Below are 14,373 nucleotides of genomic sequence, written 5' to 3'. Positions count from 1 at the left end.
GTGCAGAGCAGGAGGGGAGGTGCTCAGAGCGCTCAGTTCTATGACTGTCGTTCATCTGGTGAAGATGCTCCATGCTGACAGGAGACAGCTCCCCCGTTGTTGGCATAACAACTCCCCCCCTGCAAGAGACGGTAGCTGTCAGCAGGAGAAAATCCCGCCATCATATCACTGTCCACACCATGTAACTTACATCACTGGGGGCGGGGGAGGGGGGAAGCTTATTGTCGATAGGCCACAGAACTTCCCTTAAACAATTCCTGCAGCAGAAAAACAGCCCATCTGGATTTGAAGTGGTCAGTAGAGAAGCCACCACAACCTCTGGTAAATTGTTCCAATGGCTAATTGCTCCACTGTTAAAATGTGCACCTTCCTGCCAGTCTGAACAGTGGCTCATTGTCTTGCCATTTAACACTGGAGAGAACGTCACCCTCTACTGTAAGTAGGGACTTCACTAGACCAGCTCCTACTGCAACTGTAAGCTGTAGGAACTAACCCTGTCAATAATAACTCTGATCTGCCATGGCCTCTCCCAGGTCAGGCCCCCAAAGGCGTTGCTAGTGCTAAGAAGTGCATTACTAACACGTGGGCTGTGCAGAACTCTTTGCTGGTCTCAGAGTGTTTTGGAAAGGTGAATTGGTGCCACCATCTCCCTCTCAAGAGGGAAACTGAGCCCCACTTGCCCAAGGTCACAGGGGATGCTCGTGAGAGAGCCTGGAAGAGAACCCAGGCCTTGAGCCCTAACTGTGCCATAGGCAGGAGGCCACAATTTGTTTTACAGAATTATTCTCGGGAGTAGGCCATGAATCCAAAGCCCAAGTCATGCTCGCTGGCGTGGTGCCCATGTCCCCAAAACCAGAGCTCCATGTGGATTGAAAAACTGGGCGGGGTCACACACCAATGGGCTCTTTTCCCTTTGCCCCTCATTTTGGATCCCCCTGGGCCCCATGTCCAGTACTCGCTGGGGAGGGCAGGTATGTGCAGCCCCACTGCTAGGCCTAGTGGGCAACTGCTGTCAATCTTTCATTCCAACCAATCAGCAGAATTCAGGCGGCAGGGTGTGTGTGTGTGTGTGTGTGTGTGTTAATCTGGGTATAAGTGTTTAACTAAAGACCAAAGGGAACAATCTCCCTGCGAGGAAGGAAAGAGGGGAAGGAGGGAGCTCTCTAGCACCCGGGGCTCAATGTCCTGTTCAGGGCAGCAGGGGCAGGGGGCGATCACTGGGCATACTAGAACATGGGAACTGAATCCAGCTGAAGTAACTCCATGTTGGATTTCCTGTTGTTTGTATCCAAAGGGAAAAACAGCACAGATAAAAACAAAGCCCGGCCGCACTGGGAGTCCCATCACCCTGCTATTTATTCCTTCGCAATCTAATTAAAGCAGCAGGAAATTAGCTTTCCTGGAGCAACTGCAGGAGGATGCAACAGACTCTGCATGAGTGGCTTTTTAAAAAGAAATGGCAAGAAGGGCCAGGGCGCATGTGGGGAGAGGGTGGGGGATCAGGTCCCCGGGAACATGCTGTCTCTACTGGCTCAATTTAAAACCAGGCCTAGGGTGGGAATTTCACCAACTCTTCCCACAAGGAAGCCCCATCCCTTGCTGCCACTAAGGTGCAAGACAGAGCAGGCCAAAGCCTATAGTTAGGGCCCTACCAAATTCATAGTCCATTTTGGTCAATTTCATGGTCATAGGATTTTAAAAATTATAAATTTCATGATTTCAGATATTTAAATCTGAAATTTCACGGTGTTGTAACTGTAGGGATCCTGATCCAAAAAGGAGTTTGGGGGAATTGTAAGGTTATTGTAGGGGCAGGGGTTGCAGTACTGCTACCCTTACTTCTGCGCTGCTGATGGCGGCGGCACTGCCTTCAGAACTGAGCAGCTGGAGAGCGGCAGCTGCTGGCCAGGAGCCCAGCTCTGAAGGCAAAGCCACGCCAGGAGAAATGCAGAAGTAAAGATCACATGCTATGGTATTGCCACCCCTACTTCTGTGCTGCTTCCTTCAGAGCTGGGCCCTCAATTAGTAGCCACCGCTCTCCAGCCACCCAGCTCTGAAGACAATGCAGAAGTAAGCATGGCAATACCACAACCCCTAAGATAGCCTTGCAGCCCCCCTGCAACTCTCTTTTGGGTCAGGACCCCTAGTCTGAGAAACACTGGTCTCCCCTGTGAAATCTGTATGGTATATGGCAGGGGTTCTCCAACTGGGGGTTGGAACCCCTCAGGGGGTCACGAGGTTATTACATGGGGGGGTCGCAAGCTGTCAGCCTCCACCCAAAACCCCACATTGCTTTCAGCATTTATAATGGTGTTAAATATGTAAAAAAGTGTTTTTAATTTATAAGGGGGGTCACACACAGAGGCTTGCTATGTGAAAGGAGTCACCAATACTAAAGTTTGAGAACCACTGGTATATGGTAAAGGCACAGAGAAGACCAGATTTCATGGGGGGACACCAGATTTCATGGTCTGTGATGCGTTTTTCATGGCCATGAATTTGGTAGGGCCCTAACTATAGGGTCAAGTGCTTCTTGGGATAGGCACAGCCAAGGTCTGCTGCAACCTGGTAGTGGGGGGCACAATGAACGGGGAAGGTCTCTCTCCCCTTGCTTAGCTTCTGGCAGGTTCCAGGTGGTCCTGCAGCAGCAGTGTCACTGGCAGGGGGCGACCCCACAGGTAAGTCAGGCCAGCCACAGAGGAGGCTCATGCTCTGACCCCCATTGTATCAGCTGACGGCAGGGGGGACCCAGCACCCCTGAGAATCAGGCCCCACTGCTACGGAGAGGCTGTGTTCGAACAGTGGGCCCCAAGCATGGCCAGTGAGGCAGCTGGCACTAAATGCTACCCCTGCTGTTGGAGAGACAAGGTGGGGATAGCTTTTATGGGACCAATTTCTGCTGGGGGAAGAGAGACGCTTTCCAGCGGCTCGGAGCTTGTCAGCATAAGCTGAAAATCAAAGATATGCCCTCCCCCACCTTGTCTCTCTAATGTCCTGGGATTGACACAGCTACACCACTGCAAACCCCTGGTATTGGCAGAGAGGCTGAGAAGTGGGTTCCCCTTTTGACCCTACAGATGGTCCCACAGCTTGGCATGGGGAACATGAAGCTGGAGCCCGGTAACCTGCAATGGAGGTGCAACAGGGATTTATAGATTTTAAGACCAAACGGGACCATTCTGGAGAGGGGTGGAGGAAGCGTCCATCAGGGATGAAGGGGCGATGCAGGCCCTGCTTACCCTGCAGCTGGCCATGCCTCCACATCAGCTGTAGTGAAAGGGGAGTGCACTGCACAGGATGCAGGGATTGCTGCACCCGGTGCTATGGACCGAGAATGCTGGGCAGCACCTTTTGCCAGCCCAATCCCCCCTGAAAAACACACCACCAAGCGGTCTGTCCCTAAGGTGTCTTGCCAGGCTGCATTGACCAAGCCAAGCCATTTAATGCTGCCAGCTGGCTTCCCCCAGCTCCGTTGCTGCAATGCAAAGACACTGCAAAAAAGCAACCACTGATGGGCTCCCGGTACCCAGGGATAAATCAAAGGCTCTTGCCCCTATGTTTTTATGCCCTTCATACTGTATGTTAATGAATGCATATGCATGTACACCCCAAACCAAACCCATGTACAAGCCAAAACTGGACAGATATACAGGGGACAGATGCACTGACTAGATAACCATCATTAAAAGCAGCTGCAGTGGCAGGGGCCCCTGTTTCTGTATGTTTAAGGGAGCACCTAGAGTAGAGATGGTGACTTCCAGTGGGAGAAGGCAGGCATGGGGGGCGGGGCTTTCTCCAGGGTCATAGGTCTAGTCCAGCTGGAGCTAGTGTTTCACAGCTTGGTAACCACAGTCTTGTTTTGCATCTAGATATTGAAGTTTGCTTCCATCTACCCCTTGGAACAGATGTGGGGACTGCAGGATAGGCTTTACCATGCATGGCCCTGTCTTCCTGCCTCCAATACCAGACCCAGAATCCTCGCAGCTTGGCTCCATCTCTTTGGCGCAGGTAATGTGCAAATAGCACATGTGCCTTGCTCTAGTCACCCCTGGGAAGGCTCATGGGTACAGCATATCTCTCTGTGCCAGGCAGAAAATGGGTTCAGCCAACGGTAACACTAATGCTGGCAAGTGCTTTGCACAGGTCTTTAGAGGACATTAGCAAGGCTGCTTTAGGCTTCAGAGCAGTTGCATCTTGCGAGCTGCCCCACCTGAGAACTCAGAGCCAGGCCCAAACCCCAGCTCCCAGGGCTGCAGCTCATGGCCATTTCAAACAGGGTTAAAAAGTTAACCCTTTCTTTCCAGTTGCTCTCCTCACACACACTGCCATCTTTGAATGTAACCCCAGGATCTGCTCCCTCCCAACCTAGCTTTCCCTGCCCTGATGTCATGACCACAGCTTTGACTCCTCACACTGATTTCCACAGCAGCACAGTGACTGACATCAAGCAACTTGGTATTATAACTTTAGATTTCGGAGTGGCGGGCAGGGGGGGAGAAGGGAAGGGTACATGGGGAAAGCCTTCGCTGTCACACTTCTGTTCAAGGAGAGCAAAGGAACCAGCAGAGACAATCAATCCCTTTCCTCCACTCCAGGCTGCCTTTCCCCATGTTTGCTCCATGCTAGTTATTCCCTTACAGATTCCAGAGTTGGTTGGAGTTTCTTTTTTTAGAGGGGGAGAGGTAGGAGGAGCTTCTAAACCAATAGACAACCCACTAATGACAACTCAACAGGACAAAGCTGATTGCTTGGACCACCCTGTTGCAGCCCAGGGGCAGGAGGCACTAACAGCCCTATACACAGTGCAAAAACCACTCTCCAGCTGGGCTGGGATTTGTTTTTAAAGGGACACAACTAATTTTAAACATTGTTTCTCCCTGTTCTGTTCTCAATAATCCCACAGAATCCCCCTGGGGGTACATGTTTTCCAGCTGAATTTCTGTCTTTCCAATTTCACAATTTGTTTTCCATCTGCCAATTCCTAGGGCAAAGGAGCAAGGTTGATGGCGGGTCCTGCTATGAGTTGTTCATCTGCCTCAGGAGAGAGACTTCTGTGCGTTTTCCTTGAGGGCTGGAGTGTGTGAAGGGCACTGCTCAGAGCTGGGGGCGCAATGGGGGGGACAGCGCAGGATCTCACTCTTCATAAAACAGGAAGCACGTTTTAAGTGCAGTTTAGTTATATTTGCACCGCTGCTGACACTCTCCCTTCCCCACCTTCATCACCTTCCTCAAAAAATAAGCTCCCACCTGGGAGACTTTTACAGGGAAATGCCCCACCTACAACTTATTCGCTCCCAGGCCTCCAAGCAAGCACTGCACAGCCCAGCACAAAGTGCTGGGGCTCCCAGGGCTAGGGTTCTAGATACTAGTATTGGTGAGCCGCATGGCCAGTCACATCTGTTTGCATTGTATTTTGTCAGCAAATGTTCCTTCTGGCATTGGGCCCAATTCATACATTTTCAGATCTGGAGTCAAACCCTCCTGCATTTTGGGGTGGCTGGAGCTGGTGTCACTGGCTGGCACTCTACTGTGGCTCCTGCATTCAGCACAGCTGGGGCACCTAGTCTAGAGACCACCACACTTCACATGCTGCTGGAATCGCCTGGAAGAGCAGAGCCAATCTTCAGAGAGGCCACTCTAGTAGTGCCAGTTGATTGGCAAACAGGTCCTACGGTGAACGCAAGGTACTTTCTGTGGTGTGGCAGATGTTTATCAGCTGGATCCACTGATCTAGCTTCTGGTGGTGATTATACAGTAACTGCCTGTTCAGGGGATGTGTCCCAGCTATCAGCAACAGAAATAAACGGCCTCCTGGGGCTTGCTGGCAGCTTAGCTTGTATCTTGGCCCCCCGCCAGGGTCTGAGTGCAAGCTGCCTGTTGGTTTCCTGGCTGCAGGACATTTAGGCTGTGGTGACAAGGCTCTAGCTATTAACAGAGTACCAAGGAGGGCCACTTTGGCAGCTCATCAGGAGCCAGAGGGCTGCACTGACATCACTATGGGTCAAAACCACACCTACTGCCAAAAGCAATGGGTCCTCAGCCTGCACTTAGCTGTACCCCTATTAGATCAAGTGCTCCTAGAGGAAGTGGCTCCTGGCAGGTGAAGCCAACCTCCGGAGGCCAAACCCCTGGACCAAAGGGTTAACTGTAGCATCTGGCTCCCCCAGCATAGAGCAGAAGTCTGAATAACTAGCTCCAGTCAGCCACTTTCCTCCTCCGGCAACTACAGCCTAATCAAGCCCTTTCCCCAGCAACAGACAGCAGACGCTGGGCCCAGTTCCACACAGGGGTAGCATGGGTTACTGAGAGCTAGCAGTGCCCCCGTTAGGCTGCCTGTTATCCGTATTATGGCAGTGGTGGGAGCCCCAGTCATGGACCAGGACCCCACTCTGCTAGGTGCTGAACAAGCCCTGCCGCACAGAGCTTACAATACAAGTATAGGACAACAGATGGCTACAGACCAAGGGGGAGTTCAAGGGAACATGGAGCTGATACTCCGCAGGGTGATAGGCAGCTTGCAAAGAAACGGGACACAGCAGAAATATTTCAACTTTTTTATTTGTTTAAAAACATGTTTGTGGCTCCCTCCCCAGATAGGGCTGCAGCCAGGATTACAGGACCCGTGTCTATCGCTCAATGCACCCCCTCTGGAGTTCATGTCACAGCGTCTACACCTACAGCCTGTGGTCCCACCAGGAGGGCGGCCCAGTACAAGTGGCACAGGCACCAGGCCATGAAGAGTCTGTGGCTCAGAGCCACACCTCCCTTAAAAAAAGATAATTAGAAAAAACATCTGCAAGAATAAAAGCAGTTTTGTAAAAAATAAGCTGGAATCTGTTGGAACAAGGGGCTGGAAGTTGGGAGCTCCCCCAACCCCCAGCAGTGGGGCCACTGTGTGTTCACAGCCACCGGACTCACTGCTGCTTGGAAACTTTAAAAAAAAAAAAAAAAGTAATTTCTTCCAAATTTCCCCTGCAGCCACAAATTCCGCAAGCTGCTCACATAAACACACTGTCTTCGGCACAGGAAACGCTCTGCTGTTGTGGAAACATGAGCTTTCCTTTTCAGCTAAACCACATGCTTCAGATTCCCTGTAAACAAAGGGAAAGAGAAAACAACATTTACATTCAGACTAGCTTCAGTCTCACAAGGAGGCAGACCAAGGTATTTTTTTTTGATTGCATACAGGGCCCTTTGCTTTGTCTTCAACGCTGCTGTACTCTGATTGGGGGTTGTTCCTCTCCTTCAAAACCCCAGGAAGAAGGGATTTTTGAAAAGTGTGTTGGAAAAGCAATGATGTGAAATCCAGCAGGGCTGACCTCTGGGAGATTAGAGCACTGCTTATGACTTGTCCCTCCCCTGTCACTGGCAGAGCTGACAAATCAGTAAGTGATACAGACACACTAGCCCTCAAAGCAGATCAAATTCCCAACATGCCAGACAACATCTTGTTCTCATTGATGGGGTTTGTGCAGGGTTCCACAGCTCTTTTTCAAACCCAGCTTTAAGGGGCTGCTAAGGGGAATGAATCATTTTCATTAAGCATTTGGACTGGAGACTAATAATTAGTTCAAATGTATCAGCCATGAACCCTTCATTTCCTTAGGTCTTTGCTTGCTCAGGATGTCCTATAGGGCTGGAGGCACTGCCTGGCCTCCTTACTCTGAAGACCCTCCCTGGAAGTCAATAATGATTCTGTCTGGGTAAGGGATGCAGGATCTGGTTATTAACTGGAATCATGTTGGATCACAACAAGCTTTGCATTTTTGTTCTCTGACCACTCTTCTGTCGGAATTTTAACAGCTTTAAGCCAGGGTTAGAAAAAGGTCCTCAAGAGCACCGTGTTTAAGGGGCATGTCAATTAAATGCCTGGGTTTGAACCACATGGCTGGTGTGGAGAAAGTGAATAGGAAAGTGTTACTTACCCCTTAAATAGCATAAGAACCAGGGCTCACCCAATGAGATTAACAGGCAGCAAGTCTAACACAAACAACAGGAAGTGCTTCTTCACACAACGCAATGTCACCCTGAGGAATTCATTACTGGGGACACCATAAAGGCCAACACTCTAACTGGACTCAAAAAAGAATTAGGTAAGTCCCTGGAGAATAGGACCACCAGTGGCTATTAGCTGCGTTGGGCAGGGACACAACCCCATACTCTGGGTGTCCCTAGCCTCTGTTTGCCGGAAGCTGGGAGTAGACAGGGGATTGATCACTCGATGATTGCCCTGTTCTGTTCATTCCCTCTGAAACACCTGGTACTGGCCACTGTTGGAAATGGGACACTGGACCATTGGTCTGACCCAGTATGGCCGTTCTGATGTTCACAGAACCCATAAGCCTGCAGCCCTGCCGACAAGAGCTGTAACAGTTGGACATCTGCCCACCCTACTCAGGATTAGGACTGGCTGGCATGCAAATATGAAGCCATGATAGGACACTGAGGTGCTGCAGTAAGTGATGGTGGTGATTCTCTGACTTCTCCTTTTTCTGAGGCTTGATCATCATCCCTCTGCAACAAGCTAGCATGACTCCATTGCTGAAATCCTCAGCCAGGTCCCCATCTCCTGTCAGACAGGCTCAAAGGTCCAGCCCTCCCACCGGGAGCAGTGTGTTGCTTCCTGCCTATCGCACAACTCTGACTTCCCACAGAATACTGACTCAAGTTCCAGGCCTTGATCCTTATCTTCAAGGCACTCCATAGCCTGGATTGAGCAGATGAGACTGCTGTCGACAACTTCACTCCTCTGGAATGCTGGATCTCTTTACAGTCTGTGCAGGAGAGAGCTTCCTCGGGACCCAACCTGAGTCTGTGGAACAAACTCCCCCAAGAACTAAGGATCATCACAAACCTCCCCACCGTCCGCTCGAAGGGCCAGACACATTTCTTTGGTCTCTCTTCTCTAATATAAACACGTGGCAGCAGGTACAGAATTATACAAACCTGCAGACCCAAGTACTGTACTGCACACTTCTCATCCTGGGGGCGGACATGACAGATGTTAGCATGCTGCTTATCGAACGACTAGAAGGCGCTCAGATACTCCAGCGACAAGCGCTGTGTGAGAACCTTAGATTTTTCCAGCCAAGATTAGGGGCCTGCTCCCATTGAAATCTAAGGGAGTTTTGCTATTTTCTAGGCTTCAGTGGGTGAAGGGATCAGGCCATAAGATGGGAAAAAACACATGTGGGCTTAAATTGTGAAAGTCAGGAGGCCCAAGTATATGTATGGACTGATAAGCGAATCAATTACTGGCCTGACAGTCCTAAATACAGATGGATACCCTCTCTACTGACATGACAACATATACATGGCAAGCTTCCCACCCACTGCCCTGCTGACTCACCTGGTCCCTGACCCTGAGAAATCTTCCCAATGGGTGACAGACTCCACTGCTTATTCAGTCCTACTCCTCCATGCTGAGGCCCCAGTTGTAACAGTGGCTTTTGTGATGGGGACACCATCCATATTCATCCCCACTGCTCTTGGGAGGCAGGGAAGGGCTGTTATCCATGTAGAACAGACAGGGAACCGGGATCCAGAGAAGCCAAGGGTACATCCACGCAGAAACGCTACAGTTATATAGCAGTAGGGCTGCAGTTGCGCCACTGTAGTGTAGACAGTTACTGCAGCAATAGAAGGGATCTCCCATCACTGTTGTAACTCCACCCCTCTGAGAGATGGAAGTAGCGTCTACCCCAGGGATTAGCTTTATTAAATCACATAGGGTACAATATTTTCCACAGCCCTGGGTGATGTAGTTAAGCTGGCCTAGCTTTGTGGCACAGACCAAGCCACAGTGACGTGCCTAAGGTCATACAGGCAGTTTGGGGTGGAGCAGGTCTCCAGAGTCCTAGGCTAGCGCCATAACCACTAAGCCATCCTGGGAAACAAAAGACTAATCTCGTCTCCCTTTGATGAACAAAAACCCCTGTAAGCCATTGGATCTCCTCAAAGCAGCTGGAGTGCCAGCAAGGTGAATGGCAATTCTGTATCTACACACAAGCGAAGGTCTAAGTTAGATCCTTAGCAGATGCAAATCGGCATCAATGGCGCTGAGGATCTGGGCCTATCTACAGCTTTTCTTCTTTAGGTCTCAAACAGGAAGAAGTGGCTAGGGCTTCCCAGGACTCTTGGCAAACAATTTGTAGACTCATAGACATTAAGGTCAGAAGGGACCATTATGATCATCTAGTCTGACCTCCTGCACAACGCAGGCCACAGAATCTCACCCCTCACTCCTGCGAAAAACCTCACCTATGTCTGAGCTACTGAAGTCCTCAAATTGTGGTTTAAAGACTTCAAGGTGCAGAGAATCCTCCAGCAAGTGATCCGTGTCCCAGGCTCCAGAGGAAGGTGAAAAACCCACAGGGCCTCTGCCAATCTGCCCTGGAGGAAAATTCATTCCCGTCCCCAAATATGGCAATCAGCTGAACCCTGAGCATGTGGGCAAGATTCACCAGACAGATACCCAGGAAAGAATTCTCTGTAGTAACTCAGATCCCACCCCACCTAACATCCCATCACAGGCCACTCGGCCTATTTACCACGAATAGTTAAAGATCAATTAATTGCCAAATTCATGTTATCCCATCATACCTTCTCCTCCAGAAATTTATCGAGCTTAATCTTGAAGCCAGATAGTCTTTTGCCCCCACTGCTTCCCTTGGAAGGCTGTTCCAGAACTTCACTCCTCTGATGGTTAGAAACCTTTGTCTAATTTCAAGTCTAAAACTTCCTGATGGCCAGTTTATATCCATTTGCTCTTGTGTCCACATTGGTACTAAGCTTAAATAATTCCTCTCCCTCCCTGATATTTATCCCTCTGATATATTTATAGAGAGAAATCATATCTCCTCTCAGCCTTCTTTTGGTTAGGCTAAACAAGCCAAGCTCCTTGAGTCTCCTTTCATAAGACAGGTTTTCCATTCCTTGGATCATCCTATTAGCCCTTCTCTGTACTTGTTCCAGTTTGAATTCATCCTTCTTAAACATGGGAGACCAGAACTACACACAGTATTCCAGATGAGGTCTCACCAGGGCCTCATATAACGGTACTAATACCTCCTTATCTCTACTGGAAATACCTCGCCTGATGCATCCCAAGACCGCACTAGCTTTTTTCACGGCCGTATCACATTGGTGGCTCATAGTCATCCTGTGGTCAACCAATACTCCAAGATCCTTCTCCTCCTCCGCTACTTCAAATTGATGCGTCCCCAGCTTATAACTAAAATTCTTGTTATTAATCCCTAAATGCATGACCTTACACTTCTCACTACTAAATTTCATCCTATCACTATTAGTCCAGCTTACAAGGTCATCCAGATCTTCCTGTATGATATCCCAGTCCTTCTCTGAATTGGCAATACCTCCCAGCTTTGTGTCATCCGCAAACTTTATTAGCACATTCCCACGTTTTGTGCCGAGGTCATTTAATAAAAAGATTAAATAAGATTGGTCCCAAAACCGATCCCTGAGGAACTCCACTGGTAACCTCCCTCCACCCTGACAGTTCACCTTTCAGTATGACCCGCTGTAGTCTCCCCTTTAACCAATTCCTTATCCACCTTTCAATTTTCATATTAAGCCCCATCTTTTCCAATTTAACTAATAATTCCCCATGTGGCACCATATCAAACGCCTTACTGAAATCTAGGTAAATTAGATCCACTGCCTTTTCTTTGTCTAAAAAATCTGTTACTTTCTCAAAGAAGGAGATCAGGTTGGTTTGGCACTATCTACCTTTTGTAAAACCATGTTGTATTTTGTCCCATTTACCATCGATCTCAATGTCCTTAACTACCTTCTCCTTCAAAAATTTTTCCAAGACCTTGCATACGACAGATGTCAAACTAACAGGCCTATAGTTACCCGGATCACTTTTTTCCCCTTTCTTAAAAATAGGAACTATTTTAGCAATTTTCTCGTCATAGGGTACAACCCCTGAGTTTACAGATTCATTAAAAATTCTTGCTAATGGGCTTGCAATTTCATGTGTGAATTCCTTTAATATTCTTGGATAAAGATTATCTGGGCCCCTCCCTGATTTAGTCCCATTAAGCTGTTCAAGTTTCGCTTCTACCTCGGATGTGGTAATATCTACCTCCATATCCTCATTCCCATTTGTCATCCTGCCATTATTCCCAAGATCTTCATTAGCCTCATTAAAGACTGAGGCAAAGTATTTATTTAGATATTGGGCTATGCCTAGATTATCCTTAACCTCCACTCCATCCTCAGTGTTTAGTGGTCCCACTTCTTCTTTCTTTGTTTTCTTCTTATTTATATGGCTATAGAACCTTTTACTATTGGTTTTAATTCCCTTTGCAAGGTCCAACTCTACTTGACTTTTAGCCTTTCTCACTTTATCCCTACATGTTCTGACCTCAATAAGGTAGCTTTCCTTGCTGATCCCTCCCATCTTCCACTCCCTGTATGCTTTCTGCTTTTTCTTAATCACCTCTCTGAGATGCTTGCTCATCCAGCTTGGTCTACAACTCCTGCCTATGAATTTTTTCCCCTTTCTTGGGATGCAGGCTTCTGATAGCTTCTCCAGCTTTGACCTGAAGTAATACCAGGCCTCCTCTGCCTTTAGATCCATAAGTTCTTCAGTCCAATCCACTTCCCTAACTAATTTGGCAACTCTAGTTCAGTTACTTTCAAATGTGCAACAACTACAACTTAATAAAGATGGCACACAGGCCTGTGCCGGGATTCCCTCCCCCAATTTCAACACTACCTATTTCTCTGTAGACTCACTGTTTTACATCCCAAACAGATCATAAAGGTTTTTACTGCATGCCCAAGGAATGGATGCACCACTGTGTAAATTTATTGCTTTGCACAGTAGTTAGGGTCTGTTATGACCAGCACAGACTTGGCTGGAAAAGCCAACAGCAGCTAGAACAACTGAGCAGTCAGCAAAGCAAAGACTGAAATTAAGAACAGACTTGACTGTTGCAGAATTGTAGCTGTCCTAAGGTATCGTTCACACCTTGCTGGCCTATGGTCATCGCTGCCCTAAACGAAACCAGTGGGACCTTATGCTTTTCACAGATGGAGACTCATGAAATTATCATCTCGCTACGTCACCGCATGCTGATGGTGCATCACACCACAGCAGCGTAACAATGTCACCTCATCTGGGTCTCTCCCTAGCTGCTGGGAGGACTGAGGTCTCTTTCCTCTCCTCCTCCCAGTTCTGGATCTTGACTCAATACATGCCTGCTGGTATGGAGGGGAGGACAGCATTTGAGAAGCCAATCTCAGTAGCTTTCTGCTCTGTCGGAGCCACATGTGCACTAGGCAGCATAACACCATACCCCTAAGTGGGGTACTGACTGTGCGACTGAACCTAGCACCTTGGGATCTTAAAGCATGAGCCTCTCTTGCCTGAGTTAAGAGACTAACCCAGGCTGGTGCAGGCTCAGCCACTACTAGAGGAGGGCAGAGCACGGCACAGGGTGGCTGCAGCTCAAGGACTTGCCTGCTCTTGGTGGTCCAGAATGAACTGAGCACTGGTCAGATACATGCACCCCAGAAGGGGTGCAGAGATGACTGCAAGTGGTGTGTAAATGCTGGGCTGAGGCCCTTTCTCAGGCAGACACACACCTTGGCTCTGCATTGTTTGGCTAGCTCATTCACCAATTGATTTATAGTTACTAAATAATGAAATTAAAGCTGTAAAAAAAAAAAAAAGGAGAGGGCAGAAAGAAAACACACCATGATGCAGAACAGGACACTTCGGTATGGGCTGCTTCCCCGCGTGCCCCAGGCCTTTGTTATTCTCCATTGTTCTGCTTTTTTGGCACATGGAAAGCAGTTTGTTTTATTTTCTGTTCTTCAAGCAGCCAATTAAGCACTTCAGGCACATTTAATCAGTGATGCTTTCATTTTATTTGTTTGGGCCAGACAGCCTCTAAACACTTGGCAAGACTGGTGCCAACTGGCGAGCACACGCTGCATTCTTACACAACAGCCAGCTGAGTTGAATTTCAACAGACTTAACAGTCTAACTTCATTTAAAGAAATGAATCCTTAGACAGGCAATTCCAGCTTGAAACTGCAGGGAGAAGAGTGTATGTTTATATACATCCTACTCTATGATGGGAACACTGTGCCCCATAAGACTGTTCACATCCCCGCTTTTAATAAAAATATAATTTAAACCTGGGTGGCTGAAGCCTGGCTCACAGGTCATTTAAAGGATTCTATAATGTGACACACGGCTGCCTTCATCTTTAATACAGAATTACAGACTCCCAGCATGCAATGCTCCACATAGAGCTGGCAGTTGGGTCATGATGGAAAATTGCATGGCAGGAGCTGTACTCTGCAGTTTGCACATCAATACTCAACATGAACTGA

The 14,373-nt window shown here is 48.4% G+C and overlaps 1 protein-coding gene across 3 annotated transcripts in view; it reads right to left on the bottom strand.

Annotated features, from left to right (window-relative positions):
- Nucleotides 1-6,540: 6,540 nt before the first annotated feature.
- HDAC8 (histone deacetylase 8) overlaps nucleotides 6,541-14,373 on the bottom strand; it is a 111,064-nt gene continuing 103,231 nt past the window's right edge. For all 3 annotated transcript variants that reach the window (XM_038415087.2, XM_038415085.2, XM_043493012.1), the window contains one exon: nucleotides 6,541-7,091. In XM_038415087.2, the coding sequence (XP_038271015.2) occupies nucleotides 7,069-7,091 (23 nt within the window). In that variant the 3' untranslated portion in view covers nucleotides 6,541-7,068. The remainder of the gene's footprint in view (nucleotides 7,092-14,373) is intronic.

This window comes from Dermochelys coriacea, chromosome 9, assembly GCF_009764565.3.
Source record: "Dermochelys coriacea isolate rDerCor1 chromosome 9, rDerCor1.pri.v4, whole genome shotgun sequence".
Taxonomy (NCBI): Eukaryota; Metazoa; Chordata; order Testudines; family Dermochelyidae; genus Dermochelys; species Dermochelys coriacea.
This window is presented reverse-complemented; position numbering and strand designations above follow the sequence as displayed.